The sequence below is a fragment of the Acomys minous genome (assembly GCF_964271855.1).
Source record: "Acomys minous genome assembly, chromosome: 6".
NCBI classification, from domain to species: Eukaryota; Metazoa; Chordata; class Mammalia; order Rodentia; family Muridae; genus Acomys; species Acomys minous.
In genome coordinates this window covers 77,093,914-77,113,856 of record NC_140487.1, presented here as the reverse complement: position 1 = coordinate 77,113,856, position 19,943 = coordinate 77,093,914, and the positions used below count along the sequence as shown (strand labels likewise).

Sequence of the window (19,943 nt, the reverse complement as noted above, 5' to 3'; positions counted from 1 at the left end):
CCTTAGGTCCTGGGTTTCTGTACAGGAAAGGCAGGCTGCAGTTTCTCATGAGTGTAACACCTTGTGACCAAGTCAGAGTCTTGGTGCCTGTCATTAAAGTCAACACTCAGCAAAGAGATTGTTTTGTTTTTTTACGTACAAAATCAAGAGACATAGTTGAAAAAATTTAGAGTCATTTATGTTCAATTCATGGTTGGAAAATAGTTGTTTGTGTATTTTTCCCCCACATCCTTGCAGGTTTAACTAGGAATTTAAAGGGGCATTAGCTACTATTCACACAGAGAGGGAGAATAAAATTTTTAAAGGTCTTGAGTAAAGAGGTCCTTCTTTTAGTTTATGCTTCTGTTGGGATTTTGAAGGAATGTCAGCATGCTGTTATTAACTCTAATAACTTATACATCACAGCCTGCATGCTTTGTGGCCTTCTGGCTCTCATGTTACCTGTGTAAATACAGGATTCACTTCCCTGTATCCAGCTATGCCATTTGCTTAATAATGAGCAAATGTGCAGAGACCAGCAGCAGCCGGGAAGAAGTAATCTGAACAGGATAAGCATGCTTCCTTTTTCTGTGATGCTCTCTCCAGTTCCTGCCAGGAGCAGGGTATCAAATGAAGGGCAGGTTGTGGTTGGAGTCGGTAAAGTGAATGTCTAAGTGGCACCTGCTTCATTCAGTCGATCTGCTTTCCCGGGCCTCCCACTGCACATCTGCTCCTGACAAAGCTTCTTTTCTCCTTCTGTTGGTCAGAGTGGGAGCAAAGGCCCAGCAGCGAGACCTGCTGGTTTTGCTTTGCCGGCACAATTCTCTATGACATTATAATTACACCAAATCTTCATTGTCAGAAGGGCCCCAATTTAGAGATTTTTCAGAGCCTAAATGGGGTTTTCAAAATGAAATTTATTTTAAAAGGAGTTTGCTGTTTTAAAGCCAGTGATTGGATCTGAGAACCACTGAAGGAGTCTAAGTATGGGAGCTGCGAGACTGGCCCTGAGCAGTGCAACAAAGGCAGTGCTATCAGATTGGCTCATCAGAGAGCTGCTACAGCTCTTCTGGCTGCCCATCCCAGCTTCTCCATGGTGCTCAGCACTAACTTTAAGACACACCTTACACTGTGTTGCTTGTGATGCTGGTGCAGTTTCTCCTATAGAGGCCTAAGGGGCTAGAGAGGGTTAAAATACATTGGTAGGGTGAAGTAGAAAAGAAAAGAATTGTGACATATAAACCAAGGAAATGTCCAGGAAATATATTTCAAGCTAACACAAAGCCTCCATTTTCAGATTGAGTTTCCATCTAAACAAAGGCAGCTCTTCAGTGTGTGTGTCTGTGTGTGTGCCTGATGTATATCAGTGATGTGGAGTTGGCACAGTAGAAATTCTAGAAAGATTTTTAATCCCAGCTATTTAAGTTAAATAAAATTTAAATTGTAGTTCTTTTTGTTGTTGTTTGTTTTGTTTTTGTTTTCTGTGTAGCCTTGGCTGTCCTAGACTCCCTTTGTAGACCAGGCTGGCCTGGAACTCACACTGATCCACCTGCCTCTGCCTCCCAAGTGCTGGGATTAAAGGCGTGCACCACCACACCCGACTCTTTTTTTTTTTTTTTTTTTTAGGATTTATTATTATTTATACATGTTCTGCCTGCATTGTGAGCTTGCACACCAGAAGAGGGCACCAGATCTCAGTATAGGTGGTTGTGAGCCACCATGTGGTTGCTGGGAATTGAACTCGGGACCTTTGAAGAGCAGATGGGCCTCTTAACTGCTGAGCCATCTCTCCAGCCCCGAAATTGTAGTTCTTCAGTCACCTCCCATGACCACTGTGTTAGCCAGCGCACAGACTGAACATGCTTGTCATGGGGAGTTCTCTGAATTAGTCTGAACTTGAAATGTCTCGGCTGCTTTAGAATCCTTGAAATATCTAGTCCAGTCTTGATAGAAGAAAAAAAAGTGGTGTCCAAACATTTCGAATAGCTAGCTCCTAGCTACACTACCTAAACGGTGTTCTCAAATCATTTTTCTTTTTTTTTTGTTTTTGTTTTGTTTCTTTTTGTTTGTTTGTTTGTTTTTTGTTTTTTGAGACAGGGTCTCTCTGTGTAGCCTTGGCTGTCCTGGACTCACTTTGTACACCAGGCTGGCCTCGAACTCACAGTGATCCACCTGCCTCTGCCTCCCGAGTGCTGGGACTAAAGGCGTGCGCCACCACGCCCGGCTAATAAGTTCATTTTTCAATAAACAGTCTCCAACAAGAGGCTACTTGAGACTTGGGCTAAAAATGTATGTGAATTGTTCATTGTATAGACAGCATGAAGTGTGGACTGTACTCTTGGAAGTCAAAAAGTAGGTTGTGGCACCTTCCCTTCTCAATAAGACCAAGATGTGAGTGGCTTTTAATCTTGCTTCCTCTTTGCTCTGCTTGCAGTAGCCACTACATAGTTGCTCTCAGTCCTAGGAGAAAGCTCCTATGAAATAAACACTATTACTTTAAATTTAGACAGTATCTTTTTTTTTTCTAACTTAACTCTAATAAAAATAATGTTGTTTAAGCACAAATGGCCCTGATAGTGGCCTGTGTACTTTATAAATGTAATAACTCTTAATTGTCACACACAGATTATCTTTCATGTAGATTACTTGTGACACATTTTAAATCCTTGGGCAGTTTCTCTAAGCAGGCCAGTGTAAGCCTAGACCATCCCCACCACTCCTTGCCCAGCTGCTAGGTGCTTAGGAAATACAAATTAGTGTTCATATTAGCTTAAGGAAGACGTAATTAGGAAGGTAGATCTGCTACAAGAAAACTGCATCAGAAATGCTACTTTAGACAGGAGGTAAGCAGGAGTAACCTACTCTCCCTTCGGCTCAACTAAGAGCTGGCTGTAAGGTAGCTTTTGTAGCTCATGCACCATCCATCCTCAGTGAGCTGCTGAGTCTGTTAAATATTTCACAGAACTCTGCACCAGAGCATATGGGAAGCTGCAGAGCTGTGGTGGGTTCTAGTGGCCCATCTTGCCCAGTGCCTTTTAACAGTTCTATGTTCTTGTCAGACCTCTTTATGGCAGACCCTGGAGGTTACAAGTGGATCCTGGCAAGAAGGCTACAAGTGGGCTCATCTTTGGGGAGAGAAGGAAGCAGCTGAGGGGGCAGTAGCTGCAACACTGCCATTCCAGGCTCTGCTTCTTCCGTGGATGGCCTAGTTCCACTACAGTACAGTCTCCCATCACCCAGTCGTCTAGTAGCTATGGTAACTGTTGATAATTGGTATCTCTAGGGTTGTTCTTTTTGTTTGTTTGATTGGCTTTAGTTCTTTTTATAAAGAGCTTGTCCACATCTCTCTCTCTCTCTCTCTCTCTCTCTCTCTCTCTCTCTCTCTCTCTCTCACACACACACACACACACACACACACACACACACACACACACAAGTTGGCTATGCAAGTTCAAATGAGAGAGAGGATGACTGGTCAAGATGATGTTTACTAGTCTTGGTGAATACACGGAATCCAAGATGGCGCCAGTCCTACTGGTGAAGAAGAAACCTTTAGATATAAAAGTTGGGGAGCTGCTGTGCTAGACATTGATGTGGGATTTCACTCCTAATGGCATCGTTGGAGCATTTCAAAGAGGTCACTGCCACACGTGCATCTATGAGAAGAAAAGAAGCCATGCTGGGGTTGCATTGCTACTGGCAGCTTACATGCTTTTCAGCTCCTGCCTTTTATACAAAGAATTCACTCCTGAGTGGCAAGCCACATAACCATTGAAGAGGGGACAGTGCCCAGGGTGCACTCTGGACCGTGCTTGCCTTGCCTGACTCCTGGGTGGAGAATTCTGCCTTTGCTGACCCCTTTCATACCCTGAGTATTAACACCCAATAAAAAGTGACTGGTTTTGGGGGAAAAAAAAAGGTGAGGCTTTACTGAGGTAGATGTCTGTCAAACTCTGGAAGTGTCCAGTTACTGTTCCTCCATCCTTCACTCTGAATAATTACTGAGTGAGCCTACCGTTCCTCATTTCTCATTAAAACTCAGCATGGTAACTTTCTTCTGAGGACTATATTCAAGCCACTTGTGTGTAAGTTTGTGGTCCTGCTCTTGTCCCTACTGGCTGCTCTATACAGTTGGATTGCTCTATACAGTTCTATTGCACGCTAATCGAAGGCTTGCTCCTATTCCATTTTCAGAAACGCCTTTATGGTCAGATCAGCAAGCCTAGTGTTCAGTTTAACCCACACTGGGGTTCAGTCTGCAGGATAATGCCGAAGCATTTGGTAGCTCATTTCATAGTGTCCTGAGCTTCCCTGAACTTCAGGTGTTCAAGAGGAAATCGTGAGTTTATATTTCCAGATATCTTTTAAGATACATTTACTACTAAAAAGTAAAAATTATTTTTTAACATTTGATGTATGGGGAAAGGGGAGGAGTTTCTTGGTAGTCTTCAAAGGGCAAAGGACTGGGTGACACTGTCCTAGCTGGCCAACACTACTGTGACCAGTATTCCTAGGAGCATTTTTACTGAGTGTCTCTGGAGATTATCTGGCCAGGAGAGACCAAGCATTGAGTGCTGAGAAAGACCAAACACCGAGGGCCTCTGAAGCTACTCGAGGCTGCAGTAGACAGTTCAGTGCTTGCTAGGTGTAACACGTTTGATCCATAAATCTTCCAGATACCTCAGGCTTAGCAGCAAAGGGAAGGCTGCATGGGCCTTGTTCCTCTCTTGCTGGTGTCAGGGCTGCCTGAGCCTCTCTTCCGTTTGAGGTTGGTATTCCTTTCGTGGCCTTCCATTCTGGCCTTCTGTCCATCTTCTCATTGGATCTCTGCCTCCCATCCACCTGCTGGACTCTGCCTCTCTGCCAGGGAACCACACCTGCTTTGATTCACGTGATAGTGCCTTTTCTTTTTCTAACATACACATGGTCCCATATTACGGGCTCAGAGCTTCAGATCACAGTCGTTCCTGACACAGCAGGATAGGAGAGTGACCCCAAGTTCAAGGGCAATGGGCTTATAAAGGGAAGAAGGCATAGTGGGTCACAGGAATGTCAACCCTTAGGCAGGTTGGGTGGGGGCTGGATCTTCAGGGAAGTGTAGGTCACAGGAGTGTTGACCTTCAGGCAGGTTGGGTGGAGCCTGAGTCTGGAGGGGAGCTAGTTGTATGTAATCACTCAGGTGGATTGGGGTTTCTGGGGACTGCTGGCAGGTGTCTTTCCCAGAACACGGAGAAGGGTCACCTAGAGGACAAGCTCTCATACAGAACATCATTATTTGTAGAATACAGAATATGACATTAAGTTTGCCCTTACAGTCCCCCCTCTGACATGTTCATTGACACCCAATCATGGGTCTTTCTGAAACATATTACTCTGAGTTGGCCTGTTGGAAGGCCAGGTACTGCGCCCTCATGACTATTAGCTAGATAGCACCCAATCTCTGCTTGATACAAGGGAGGACACGAAGCATGACTGGTTTAAACAGAACTAAGAGTCTTAAAGCCATTGTCCTTCATGCCAGAGAGTTGCCCTTGACTTAGCACTTGAGCCTATAAATGAGAAAACGTCATTCTCTTCTGTAACTTCTTCCTGCTGACATTAGGGGCGCTGTTGTCAGGGCCTAGAAATGCTGAAAAGCTAGTCAAAGGGTAATGGGGCACTTACCGAAAGCATTTGTTTAGCTGATCCAGTGAAGAGACAGGGAGTAGTCATATCTGTGGAACTGGTATACATCTACTTCCAGCAGGATCAGATCTCAGCAGCTCTGTATGGAATCTGTGAGCCAGGATAGTGCCTTTTCTTACGCATCAGCCACTGGTGTGTTTTTCCCAAGTCTTTAAGTGAAACATTGAAAGATTTGACAAATTTCATAACATGAGGATGGTGGCGTAATTCCTTGTTTTTAAAGCAATTAAAATTCCTTCCTTTTTTTTCTCCTCAGATTTATTTTGTGTGAGTGTTTTTGCCTTTATCTGCATATGTGTGTGTGTGTGCTTGGTGCCTGCAGAAGTCAGAAAAAGGCATCAGATCCCCTGAAACTGAATGGAGTTAAGATTGTGAGCTGCCATGCTGAGAACCAAACCCAGGTTCTCCACAAGAGTAACAATTGCTATTAACTTCTGAGCCATCTCTTCAGTGCTTTCCTGTTCATTCTTAGCCTCTGGTTGTAGGCTTAATTTTCCGCTTAGGCCAGTGTTCTCCTCCTACCTGGGTTCACCTTTATGTTAAATAAACTACAATATCATCTTTTAGTTTTAAGAATCATTTCTCCAGTGAGGTATGGTGGTGCACGACTTTAATCCTAGCACTTGGGAGCCAGAGGCAGGTGGATCACTGCAAGTTTGAGGCCATACTGGTCTACAAAGCGAGTCCAGGACAGCCAAGGCTACACAGAGAAACCCTGTCTCATGAAAAAAAAATATTTTTTAATTTAAAAAGACTCATTGCTCAGTCAGTTGTGGTGGCTCATGCCTGTGATTGCAGCATTCAGGAAGCTGAGGCAAGAGACTTGCTGAGTGTAAAGCCAGCCTGTGCCATATAATGAGTTCCAGCCGAAGCTACAGTCTCAAAGGCTACAATTCTCAAAAAACTCTTCCACCAACTGTTGTGTTTACTTTGTTTAGCTATTTTTCCCTCTCATGACCATCAATATTCTCCCAACTAGAGTTATTTCCACAGCCAACTCAAGGCCTTTGGACTGAAAGATTAAGTTACAGCAAACAGTTCCCAGAGGGTTCCCAGCTTAGGAGACAAATGAAAGGCCCATTCTTCCAAAAGTGGTCTGTCCTGCCCTAGTTTGTCCTGGGGTGGGGGAGGGCTTGCAGCAGTTTGGGATGAGCAGCCAGTCCTGAGGCCCTGTGTTCTGTTGGGTTCATGTCTGTCCTGTTTCGGAACTGTGGTAATATCATCCTATACCTGATCACACCTATATATGACACGTTTATTTCAGTGCTAGGGATTGAACCCATACCCTTGTGTATGTTATGCTGTCGTTTTTAGTGTACGTTAGTGGTTTGCCCAGGATTGCATGCTCACCCATGCAGTCAGCGGCTGCTTCGTCTCCGGCATGTAGTTCAGTACTGTTGAGCCCACTGCTGTGATGCGCATGGGGAGCTGCCCGCCAGTCCTCTCTGCATGATTCCATGCTGGTGTCTTTGGAGGCCTTTGGCTAGTGATTTGCCTACCGTAAGACCAAGTTCCTGTTGCGAGATGAGTGCTGTTTCCGCTTGCCTGCTGCTTCCTGGGAGCTTTGATCTGCTGCCTGCAACCCAAGCTAGACTCCTCATTCAAAGTCATCTTGAGATGCAGCTGACAAGTACTGTAGACCTACTGTGTGCCAGACACTATACCAAAGGTTTCCTATGTCAACATACCTGGTTCAGCTTTCTTGTGTGATTAGTAATCGCCATTTTACATGTGAGGAAACTAAGGCCCACAGGTATTCAATGACAGAATTCATACAGGCCTTTGTGGCTAAGAATGCGTTCATGGAAGTAAGATAACCCTCCTGTGAAAAGCCCCAGATTTCCACAAAGCATTTGCTTACGGCACCTTGAAGACACTGCGGAGAGAGCTGCTCTGCTCTGGAGCAAAGGAAAGGGCATCAGGTCAAAGCTGGAAGGAATGTAGTCCAATTTCTAAAAAGGTCATGAAGAACATGAGGTGTGTCATGGTGCGTCCAGCCACTGGACAGCCACTGCTCAGGTTGCTCAGTATTCAGTGACGGTCCTTTCAACAGCTCAAGTAGCAGACTTCTAAAGAGACCCAGGAACTACTCGAAAGCAGGGCTTTCAGAAGAGTCCAGCCTACCTGCAGGATGAATCTAGGAAGGAGATATGCATGAACTAGTGTGTGTGGTACTTAGGTGTGCTGAGGAAACAGGCATGGCTGTGATGGAGGGAACGTGTGGGAAGAGTTTATGCTTGCTCAGGTCAGCTAACCTAAGCAGGTAATCTCGGCACTTGGGAAGCTGTGGCAGCAGGATCGAGAGACCAGCCTGGGTTAAAGTTCTGAGGACATGTAGAAGTATCTGGAAATGAGCATGACAGTGCTTTACCAAAGATCATTAAGGCTGGCTTTTCAGCACTCCAACTAGAATACTTTCTCACTGCAGGCCCAGATGAAGTTCATGCATGGACCATCAGGAAAGCCATGACGGCTCCTCAGGCTGCAGGAAAGATTCATACAGATTTTGGAAAGGGATTCATTATGGCGGAAGTAATGAAAGACGAAGATCTTAAAGAGGAAAGTTCTGAAAATGCAGCTAAGGCTGCTGGAAAGTACAGACAACAAGGCAGAGCTTACGTTGTTGAAGATGGAGATATTATCTTCTTCAAATTTAATTCGCCTCAGCAACTGAAAAAGAAATAAAGTTTAGCTTTTAACTTTAGCACATATTTATGGCTTTGGGTTTTGACTTGTGGGTGCTTATTTTGTTTTATTTTTAACTAAAGCTTCTGAAAACTGAAGGTACAGAGTTGGATGGGAGGACTTATTACTGACATAAGACAGTAGAAGTTGAGTTCCCATTCGCTTTTGAAAGGAGAGTTTGGGATTGGAGACTTGCCTCAGCATCCAGGAGTGCTCATTGTCCATTCAGAAATCCTACATGTGGCAGTTCTCAGCTGCCTGTATGTAAGTCCAGCTCCAAGGGACCTGTCGGCCTCTTCCAGCCTCCAATCATTCATTTGCACAGACACATACATATGCATAAATAATATTAATTTAACATTTTTATTTATTTTTTACAAAAACCAAGGAAGCAGAGTTGACAGGGTTAGGTACTGTATTGGACATGAAGTGAGGGTGCCTTCAAAGGCCTGCACCTGAGAGCGGGAAGGATGTAATTGCCATGTATTGAGGTAAGGCGGGAAGGGAAGACTGGGCTGGGCCCTACCGTTTATGCTCAACATGATACCCAACAGATTTTTTTTTTTTAATTAAGACAGAACAGGGTCGGGCCTCATTTAAGAGGAAACGTGGACCATGGTGTGCCATGAAGCCTGGAAAGGGAGCAGTGAGCTGTGACAGGACAGTCCTCTGCCTTGCTGGCCCTGCTGGCCATGGTGCTTTGGTGCATGGAAAGGCTTCCGGATCCAAAGCCCCGACATCTAGCTTCATAAGCTAACCGAGCTGGGGAGGGTCATGTGTGCAGCACACAGGAGAGCCAGGCTGTTCACCTGTTTGTTCTGTTTTTGAGACAGGGTCTTACTATGTTGACAAGGCTAGCTTCAGGGAGGCTATGTGCTAGGACTTGAGTCATGCCCTGTCTTGCCTGGCTGGGGAGATAGGGTGGGGTTGACTTTGAGACAGGGTCTCACCTGTGTAACCCAGGCTAGCCTCAAACTGAAGATCCTCCTGCCTCTGCCTTCCAAGTGCTCATTTTATAGGCATCCACCACCACACCCAGTAGCTGCTGAGTATTGTTGAGTGTGTGTGTGTGTGTGTGTGTGTGTGTGTGTGTGTGTGTGTGTGTGTGTACACTACTTATTGAAGTCTTGCCTGACCTTTTTTGTTTTGTTTTGTTTTCTAAACTTTGGGGGGGGGGCTTTGTTTTTTTGGCCCTGACTGGCCTAGAACTGGCTCTGCATACAGACTAGCCTCAAACACAAAAATCCACCTGTTTCTGTGAATTCCCCAGGAGCTGGATTGGATACATGTTTTACATCTGGCATCATATCTGTAATCAGAAGGCTGAGCAAGGCAGAAAGAGTGCCATGAGTTTGAGGCTAGCCTGGGCTAGACAGTGAGACCCTATCTCAAAACAAATGATTATAAAAATTTGAATTTAAAGCAGTTTGGATTTGCTAAACTCTTAGTATTTCTGTGGCTTTGATATTTTGGAGTACTAAAGTCTTTAGAACATTGTGAGCCTGCGCCTCCCTGGTATATCCAGGGTTCTGCTGGAGGAGTGCTCTTTTCTGAGGAAATGCCATACTGCATCCCTCCTCAGAGTCCTAACACAAATCAAGGGACATGCAGCCACATGTGTTTGGAGGAGTCTTGCTGCGACACCTGTACTGGGTCTCCCTAAAAAGGAAAAGAAACTTCAGGCCCTTAAAGTAGAACGTAAAGGGCTTCCTGTTGCTTAATCAATTGAAGTGACCCAGAATACAGGCTTGGATTAGCATGTGCCCCTAGATTAGGGCTAATCAGGGCCAAGCTGAGCAGATGTAGGGGCAGCCCCAGCCTGATTACTGTGCCTCAGCATTTAATCATCCCAGCCAAGGGCAGCCGCCCGACTTAGTGCGTGCTGGGCTTCAAAGCCTCCAGTCCCTCCCCTGTGCCGTGGACATAAAGGCTGCTAGGTCAGAGACACTGAGGAGATTTACTCTAATCCCATGTCAAAATGCCTGCGTGGGTGTTTGTGTATGAGACAGAGAGGTCTTAAAATCCCCACACGAAGATGGTGATGCACTTATTTAAGGTGATGTGGAAAACTGAACAGTGTGCACGCAGGAAAGAGTGGAGCTGGGATTTCGAGGCATTTGAGGTTATGCAGTGACCATCTTCATGTGGAATTTCTCTCTTTAAGATGTGCAGTAACTGTCACAATTAAACCCCTTGAAGACAGCTTTGTGTGGAAGTCATTTTATAACTCAGTTTGTAGAGGGCAAATTGGCTCCTTCCCTGAGTTATATGAAATACACAAAATGCAGTCTTTTTTTAAAAAGTGTTTTATTTTGCTGGGTCTTGAGTGTGTTACTTTTACTTTGTTTTTATTTTGGAGAAAAAGTCTCACTTTTTATCCCAGGCTGGCCTTGGAGTTACGGCAGCCCTTCTGGCTGCAGGGGTTATGGGTTTGAACCGCCATCTTAGCAGAGATTTTACATTTGAGTTTCTGTTTGTGAGTATGGAGAACTTGTTGAGCACCTGCTCGTGTAGGGCCTTAGCTATAGGCTTGGTCCCTTGAGGCATTTGCAGTGGAGTTGCAGACAAGACATGCACACAGTGATGTGTAAGACTGTTCCTCTGTGCAGGGCTAGGCACAGTGCAACGGGGCTACCAGGGAGGAGGACCCAAACCATTGGAGGACAGAGAACAAGTCAAGAACAGCTGCTACAGAAGTCATGGTGCACACAAGCACCTAGCTTAAGTACATCCCAGCCTCTATAGGCCAGAGCATAGTAGGTGCATGCCTGTATTCCTAGCACTTGCAGAAAGATGAAAAGTTCAAAGCCAGCCTGTGCTCTATATTGAGACCCTGCCTCAGAACAAGAAAATAGACTAGAGCAAACCATGAGAGCCTTGAACACCATGCCAAAGCCTCTCTACTGTGCTGTGAATTTGGGGTATATTATTAACTATTAACATTATGGTACCTAAGTGTGAAACCACAGGGCTAAGCAACATAGCCTGCGGCAAGGAAGGGTGAATGGAACAAATTGATTGAGCTCAAAAGCCAGTAGCTGCAGTGGTTTTGAAGAAGCTGGACCACTTCCACCCTGAAGCCACACCTCCTGTTCCTTCTCAATCCTTTGTCACCTTCTCCCCATCACACAGACAAGAGCTCTCCTCAGCCCTGACTCTCAGGGAGGCTGCACTGCCCCTGCCTTTGTTTGAGTTTGGGTTTGGATTTTGGAGGGGGTTGTTTTGTTGGGGGCGGGTTATTTATTTGGTTTGGTTTGGTTGCTTTTTGAGACAGGGTTTCAATGTATAGCCTTGACTATCTTGGACTCACTTTGTAGACCAGGCTGGCCTTGAATTTAGAGAGACCCACCTGCCTCTGCCCTCACAGAGTGCTGGGATTACAGGCATGTGCCACCATGATCGGCCTTTGTCTTGTTATCATGCTCTTATATAAGTGGGATTTCAAAGGATCGGCCTTTGTCTTGTTATCATGCTCTTTTATAAGTGGGATTTCAGAAATGACTATCATTAAAATTAAATTGACAAAAACTGACTCCTACAAAATGCTCACATACAGGTAAGACTGAAATCAGATTTTCTTTTGCATTAATTTCCTTAACCCCACTTGGGCAGGTACACACACACACACACACACACACACACACACACACACACACACACACACACACCACCAAGTATGTGTGATGGTCAGAAGACAAGTTTTGGGAGTTGCTGCTCTCCACCATGTGGGTCCCAGGAATTGAACTGATGTCATAGGCTTCTTTTCTTTTGAGACAAGGTCTCACTATGTGCCCAGGCTGGCCTGGAACTCATTGTGTAGAATAAGTTTACCTCCAACTCAGAGATCTGCCTTCCTCTGTTTCCCAGGCACTACCTAAAGTCTGTTTTTCAAATTCATTTTTAGTCTCAAGTAAGACTCCCTGGTGCTCCTCCAGCTTGCCTCCTCTGGCAGTGTCACAGCTTGCTCAGACCAGCCCAAGGGTGGTGCCACGTAGAGTCATACAGATCTGGAGGGCATGAGGGAGGACTCAAATTCTCGATCACTTCTGTGTCAGTCTTTGGGTTGAGCTGCTGGATAGGTAGATAGCCAGTCTGGGTACTTGAAAATGGACTGCACAGAAGCAAAAGTACCATGGTGCCCTGTAACTGCAATGCTTCAACTGCTGTCTATTTAAAATTTGGAATCCCACATCCCCCCACACACAAATTGTGATTTAGTATCTGCATTTGTATTATAACCACATAAAAGTTGTTCACTGCTAAAACGATTGTGTTAGTACATTTCATTTTTGTCTTTTTGTATAGCTTTTATTTTTACTAGTACAGTAGAGGACAACATCTACTTTTTTTTCAGGTGTGAGTAGCTCAGGCTGCCTCTCAGCTTGTTCTGTCATCCACCTGGTGACCCTCTGATAGGACAGGCCTGAGACTCCTAGACCTGCTTGAGCATTGAACCAGCTGTGCCCAGCTCTAGTTCTGGCGGCTCCTGGCCTCAGGCGTAGCCCTGGCCCTTGTTCCCATTCTTGCTGTCAGGGTGTCCTCAGCCCATGTGACTGCTGTCTGAGATTTCTCCATACTGGCACATTTTCCAAGCTTCCTGAGAAAGTATGCAGTATGGATGGGCAGCCGAAGTTGTGAGTCATAGCTGAAGTTGTGTTATATGCAGTTCATACAGATCATCTTAGCTAGGTATAGAATTCTAGGCTGAGCCAGGTATGGTGGCTCACACCTTTAATTCCAGCACTCTGGAGGCAGAGGCCGTCAGATCTCTCTGAGTTCAAGGCTGTCTTCATTTACAGAGTGAGTTCCAGGACAACCAGGGCTGTTACACAGAGAAACCCTGTCTGGGGTGGGGGTGGGGAGGAATTCTAGGCTGAAAGTGATTCTTGGATGCTTGAAGGCATGGCTCTATCATTTTAGCTTCTATATTTGCCATGGTGACTTTTTTTGTTTTGTTTTTCGAGACAGGGTTTCTCCTGTAGTCCTGGTTATCCTGGATTCTCTTTGTAAACAGGCTGGCCTTGAACTCACAGAAATCCACCTGTCTGCCCCCAAGTGCTGGGATTAAAGGCGTGCGCCACCACACCTAGCTTTCATTATTATTCTTACATAGTTTTTTGCATATACTTCCCAACCCTTATTTCACCCTTTCTAGAATCATTTGTGCTTTTAGCTGTCTCCCTTGTGCCCTGAGATGTGTCTGATGTCTGGGTCTCTTACTGTCCATTGTGCCAAGCACATCAAGTGGACTTTTCTGTGCCAAACTCCTTCAGTAATAGAAGTTTGCTAGTGTGTCTAAATTTCCCTACTTTGTAATCTTTCCTAGTCTCTGGGAAATTTCCCTGTTATCTTGTAACCTTTGGAATGTGCTTTATTTATTGCACTTTTTATTTTTAAATTACTCTCATTGTTTTCTAGTTGGCTGTAGGATCTTGGAGTCATCTGGGCTTTCGTTGTTGCTGCTGTGGTTTCTATGGACAGGGTCTCACTCTGCCGAAACCAGATTGGTTTCCAGCTCACCATTCTTCTGTGGTAGCCTCTTGAGAGGTAGCATCACAGACACACCCCATCACAAATGTGGGGGTTTGAGGTCTGACTGGTTGGCTGGTTTGGGTGGCTGCTGTTGTTTGTGGTGATAGGACTTGAACTTAGATGCCCTTATATGCCAGACGAAACTTCTTCCACTAACCTATACTCCCAGCTCTACATTTTGTATTTCTGAAATGGAACCCCCCTGCCCCATGTTATAACCTAAGCTAGCCTGGAATTCCTGAGCTCACATGATCCTCCTGTCTCAGAGCCCCACTACAGGTGTGTGAGGTTGTTTGTTTTGTTGTATATATTTTGCTATGTATAGATCTAGATGGATTCCCATTCTAAGACAATAATTTGAGGATAGCAGACTTTGACAGCATTTGTTTTGTTTTCTCCCTAAGCTGCCTTCCTGTCCTTGTATACCTCTGTGCCCCTTACATGTGGCACATCAGAATTCTGCTTCCCAGGTTGTACGGGGCAGAGCTAGCTGGCTTATGGACATTAGGGCCAGTTAGTGTTAGAACAGCCTTTCACTCACCTCATTTCACTATAAGTATGTTCTTTGGGCTGAATGGTGATCTGGATGTGAGGGTTTGGGGTACCCACCTACTAACCATGTTAAATATTAACTTTCCACAAATTTCTGATACCAGCCTTCTCCATCTTCCTGGAGGATCCAGGCCCCCATGCCATGAGTCCCTTTGGGAGGGGGGTTTACAGCTTCCACTTTACTGACTGTCAGACCATTCCATCTTCATGTAATTCTTCTTCCAATGGGAAGATGAGGCCAGTGCACACGATTGTTTGGCCAAGTTAACTGGAAATGGAGTAACCCTTCTCTGAGACAGACTCCATGCTACTTTCTTTTTTTTTTTTTTAATTTAATTTTTAACTTATGTGCATCGGTGTGAGGGTGTCAGATCTTGGAGTTACAGACAGTTGTGAGCTGCCATGTGGGTGCTAGGAATCGAACCCAGGTCCTCTGGAAGAGCAGACGGTGCTCTTCCTTCTTCATACAGTAGTTCTGCTCTAAGTAATAATGTATTGGGAGATAGTTGGGGTGTGGTTGCTTGTTTTGTTGTTGCTTTTTAGTTAATTCTAAAATATGTGTTTTTTTTTCTTTAATAATTTCAGTCTGTGAGATTCTAAATTCAGAAGACAGATGAGCTGATTTGGTTTATTTCTTGTTTTTGTTTTTTGAGACAAGGTTTCTCTGTGTAGCCTTGGCTGTCCTGGACTTGCTTTGTAGAGGAGGCTGGCCTCAAACTCAAAGCAGTCCGCCTGCCTCTGCCTCCCTAGTGCTGGGATTAAAGGCATATGTCACCATGCCCAGCAGTTTATTTCCTTTATACACTTGACTCTGGAGTAAAAGACATAGATGGGCCAGTGGCCACACAAGAGGGATAAAAGACAGAAATTCGGGTTTGGTTGCTGTTTCTTTTCAGACTGATAGAAGCTTGAGCATGGCAGCGAGAGGACTGAGAGGCAAGCAGTGCAGCAGAGCAGGTGGTCTGTGCTGGGAACAGGGGTGGCCAGCAGTGCGGGGAGACCACACCGATGGGCTGTGCTTCCTAAAGATGGAGGCACGCAGGCCTCTGTGGAAGTGGGTTTCTAGTATCTCCACTCTTCATTTCTGAGAGTCTGTCTTAAAGAGATGAAGTGAGAAAAGAGATTTACTGCTAGGTGCCATGCATGACACACATATAATCTGAGCACCTGGGAAGCTGAAGCAATAAGATCAAGAGTTCAAGGCCAGCCTGGGCTACATAGCAAGACCTTGTCTCTAACAAAAAGAAAGAAAGGAAAAAGAAAAGAAGTTGAGACTTGTTTGTGCCTGGGAAGCAGGTAAGTCACTGACCTGGGCCTGGCACACAGTGATCCCCTGCAGGACCAGAGCCAGTTGCCCCAGCCAGCACCTGGTCCCTGAGCACGGCCCCACCAACAGTCTTGCTTTGTCTCTCCAGGCCTGGTCCAGATCCCTGTGAGCATGTACCAGACTGTGGTAACCAGCCTCGCCCAGGGCAACGGGCCAGTGCAGGTGGCCATGGCCCCAGTGACCACCAGGATATCGGACAGCGCAGTCACCATGGACGGCCAGGCTGTGGAGGTGGTGACATTGGAACAGTGACACGGAGCTCTATCATGGCATCATTTTCTAGTCTACTTCAATTTTTTTTACATGTTTGCAGAGGTGCAATCAAATGGAATTAAGACTTGGGAAGACAAGTTTTAGTAACCCTTTTTTTTAAGAAGGAAGAAAGACAGCAGATTTTGGAATGACATTTTTTTAAGAAGCACCACTTCTGGGATCCTGTGGAGTGAGAAACGACACCGACTTCACTGTCCCAAAAAGCCAAATTGTGGCCGGACGTCTTTGTGTGGAAATGTGTGTATACTTACATGTGTGTATGTGTGAGTGTGAGTATATGTATATGTGTACATATGGACATACACATTTACATATATGTATAAAGTATATATGTACATACATACATATGTATGAAACCCGCATGGAATTAACTGTATGAAATCGAGGTGAACTGTGGAAACAATAACCCACCCAGTTTAGTGGGTGGTAGGTACATGGCCAGACAGTCACCTGGTTTTCGTTCATAGCAGGGTCATGCATTGAGCTACTGACAAACTCAGGCAGAGGTGACCACTTCCTTCACCAAAGCTGCCTCCCAGTGGCCACCTAGAAGTCTCTGCTAGATACGCCGAGGGAAGGAAGATCCAGGACACAGTGCCGTCCAGAAAGTGCATACAGTGTCCAGTCACCACGTGCTTTGCCAGCCGAGACCCTCTTTAGGCTGGCCCAGGTGCTGACCTTGCCACAGGCAGGTAAATGCCCTGCAGGCTCCTGGCAGAGGCAAGAAATCTTCCCTCGGCCTCCCATCTCCTCCCTTCCCAGGAATCCTCAGTCTCATGACTATTAAAGATTTGCTCTGGTTGTGAGGCCAGCCCTGTTAGGAACTGAAGGTAACAGAAATGTTAAGGGTCTGAGGAATGCTTAAGGAGCAGGCGGGTGTGAATGCAGGGCTGTGTGTGCAGGTGCGTGTGTGCGTTCCTCTGTGTGTGTGTGTGTGTGAGAGAGAGAGAGAGAGAGGGCTGGGGAGAGTATGGGACAGCAAGAAGGGAAGGAGGGAGCAAACTTCGTGAACCAGGGTGCGCCTGCCCACAGGAACCATGTTCTACAGCAGTCTACAGCTGTTTCAACAAGGAGACTGCCACCTAAGGAAGGACCAGGGGCCAGCCGGGGCCGCTCCAGGGCAGGACTCTGAGGACACACCCTGGCGGCCCAGGCCTGGACAGCTGTCCTGCTCGCAGTGTGGATTGCAGTGAGCAGTCTTTGTCACCGGGAGCTTCCGTGCTTCTCCAGCCGTAAGCCCCGAGTCTCCTCGGCTCATTCCACCTGACTTCCTGACAGCCAAATCTCCGTTCCATGCACACAGGGACAACTCTTCCTTCCCCAGGCCTCCCACGTGTGTGATAGTGTATTTAATGTGCTGTTTTGTTTTTTGTTTTTTAATGAGACATTAAAAGATTCTTCATGTCTTGCTCAGCCTTTGAGAAACGTTTCCAATTCTTATATTTGATTGTTTTATATACAACTATACAATGTTCTTTGTATGTTCTTTTCTGTACGTAATAAGGGCGAAGCGGGAAATTTACATATAAAGTCCTGGGTCTACAGTTGTTTTTTTAATTATTATTTTTATCATATATTGTGAAGCTGTCCAGGGGCTTTGAGGCCTGTTCCTTTGTGGTGAAATAACCTCCCAATAGTTTGAGGAATTGCCAAGAAGAGAAAAAATCAAGACCCCAGTAGCCGGGCATGGATTCTGTGTTGTTCTCCGTTCTGTCAAACTGCCTCATTCAATAAATAATTTCAATGTGGCAACAAGAAGTGCCCCTCTCTGTGGCAGCCTTGGCCTCTTGGGCTACAGGACTCTTGGGGGGGCAGGAGGGTGGCCAATTGTCCTTTACAAAATACATGTGCTAGAGGTCAGGTCTTTTTTTTTTAATATTTTATTTAATTTTTAATTTATATGCATTAGTGTAGGGGTGTCAGATCTTGGAGTTACAGACAGTTGTGAGCTGCCACGTGGGTGCTGGGAATTGAACCCGGGTCCTTTGGAAGAACAGGCAGTGCTCTTAACCACTGAGCCATCTCTCCAGCCTCTAGAGGTCAGGTCTTTACACTGGACCACACCAGGAGGCTGCAGAAGGCTCCAGGAGGAGAAGGACCTGTCCAGGCTCACAGGGCTGATTGAACTCCACCAGGCCAACTCAGCTGGTTACCTGTTTTCTGTATTGTATTCTGTAACGGTTGCACTTGAGAACGCCTCAAGATGGTTTGGAGCTCTCCTGTGGAATTTGATGTGGGTGTTTATCTGACACCATATTAAAAGTCTAGGTGAAGCCAGATGTGGTGGCGCATGCCTTTAATACCAGCACTTGGGAGGCAGACGGAAGTCTAGGTGGATTATGGTTCCCTAGTGAGTGTGACTGATACAGGAAATACCCTCAGTGCCAAAGGTCCAAGCCCTTAGCTGCTTATGCCCTCACTTCTTGGTTCCTCACACACCCACACACCTCACTGTTAATGTGGCAGCTGCCGTGGTCACAGCTGTCTCCTGCCGCATCTTAGCCGGGCCCTTCCCAAAAGTCTCTGTGTCTTCTTGTGCAAGCTGTGCTTCAGCTCACCCTTGAATGGCCTTTCTCTGCCATTTTTGTTGGGAGATGTTGCAGTGCGTCGCCTGCTGGTAGGGTTAGAGCGGCATGAGGAGACTGTGGTTTTTCTTTAGGCTTGACCCTGGCTCAGTAACGTCCCCTGCCTGCTTCTCTCCCTTTTTGCATACATTGCCAATCCATGTTCTCCCGAGAGAACGGGCCAGAGGAAGGAGTGGTCCAGCTGCCCAGAGCACAGGTTATCTGCAGACCTCCTGACCAGCCTGTCCAGCATGCTTCCTACTAGCCAGACCCAGACAGACAGCGCCTTCCACCCAGCTCGGATGGTGGCGAGCTTCTCTTCCACTTCTGCCGAAGCCACTGGCTAGGGGCCAGCTAAGCCAGGTGAGTGGGGAAGACAAGCCGTGGGGCAGAGACGGGCGTGAGACAGGCAGATGGCAGACAGCTAGCTGTCTGACGGCCAGCCTCTCCTAAGTGTTAGCAGAATGTCACCTCGAGGCCGGGCGTGGTGGCGCACGCCTTTAATCCCAGCACTCGGGAGGCAGAGGCAGGCGGATCGCTGTGAGTTCGAGGCCAGCCTGGTCTACAAAGTGAGTCCAGGACAGCCAAGGCTACACAGAGAAACCCTGTCTCGAAAAACCCAAAAAAAAAAAAAAAAGAATGTCACCTCGAAGACAGGTAGCACATGCTACCTTCAAGATTGCCAGTGAATGGGGGGAAATTGGTTTTAATATAAAATCTGATTTTATTAGCAGATAAAAATTCAGTATGTAGGGCTAGGGAGGTGATTACTGGTTAAGACCACTGATTGCACCTTTAATCCCAGCACTCGGGAGGCAGAGGCAGAGGCAGGTAGATCTCTGAATTCGAGGCCAGTCTGGTTTATAAAGAGTGTTCCAGGACAGCCAGGGCCTATTAAACAAAGAAAGCCTGTCGTGGGGGGAGGGGGGGAGCACTGATTGCTCTTCCAGAGGACCCAGGTTCAAATCCTAGCACCCACATGGCAGCTCACAACTGTCTGTAACTCCAAGACCTGATGCTCATAGACATACATGTAGGCAAAACACCAATGTACATAAAGGTAAGTAAATTTTTAAGAAATTCAGTATGTGGTCTGCAGGCACAGCAAACTCTTCCTTGTTGATTAGATCTGACCTAAGGGTCTGTTGTGTTAAATCCATGAATACTAGCACAACCCCTGTAAATAGCTTGGCACGGTCCTGTGAGGAGGCTTGTGAGGTGACCTGAGTTTGGTTCCTGAATCTCACACAGAAGGGGAGAACTGATTCCCTGGGGTTGTCCTCTGACGTCCTCTACATGTGTGGCGTGGCACTTGTAAGTGTACACACACACACAGAAATAATTTT

At 46.1% G+C, this 19,943-nt stretch overlaps 1 protein-coding gene across 6 annotated transcripts in view; it reads left to right on the top strand.

Moving 5' to 3' along the window:
- NRF1 (nuclear respiratory factor 1) overlaps positions 1–17,446 on the top strand; it is a 104,329-nt gene extending 86,883 nt beyond the window's left edge. For 4 of the 6 annotated variants that reach the window (XM_084786356.1, XM_084786357.1, XM_084786355.1 and 1 more), the window contains one exon: positions 8,093–8,375. In XM_084786356.1, coding sequence (XP_084642482.1) covers positions 8,093–8,349 — 257 coding nt within the window. In that variant the 3' untranslated portion in view covers positions 8,350–8,375. Of the gene's footprint in view, positions 1–8,092; positions 8,376–15,848 lie in introns of those variants that run through there. The other 2 variants (XM_084786359.1, XM_084786358.1) reach the window with 1 other exon arrangement.
- Positions 17,447–19,943: the final 2,497 nt, after the last annotated feature.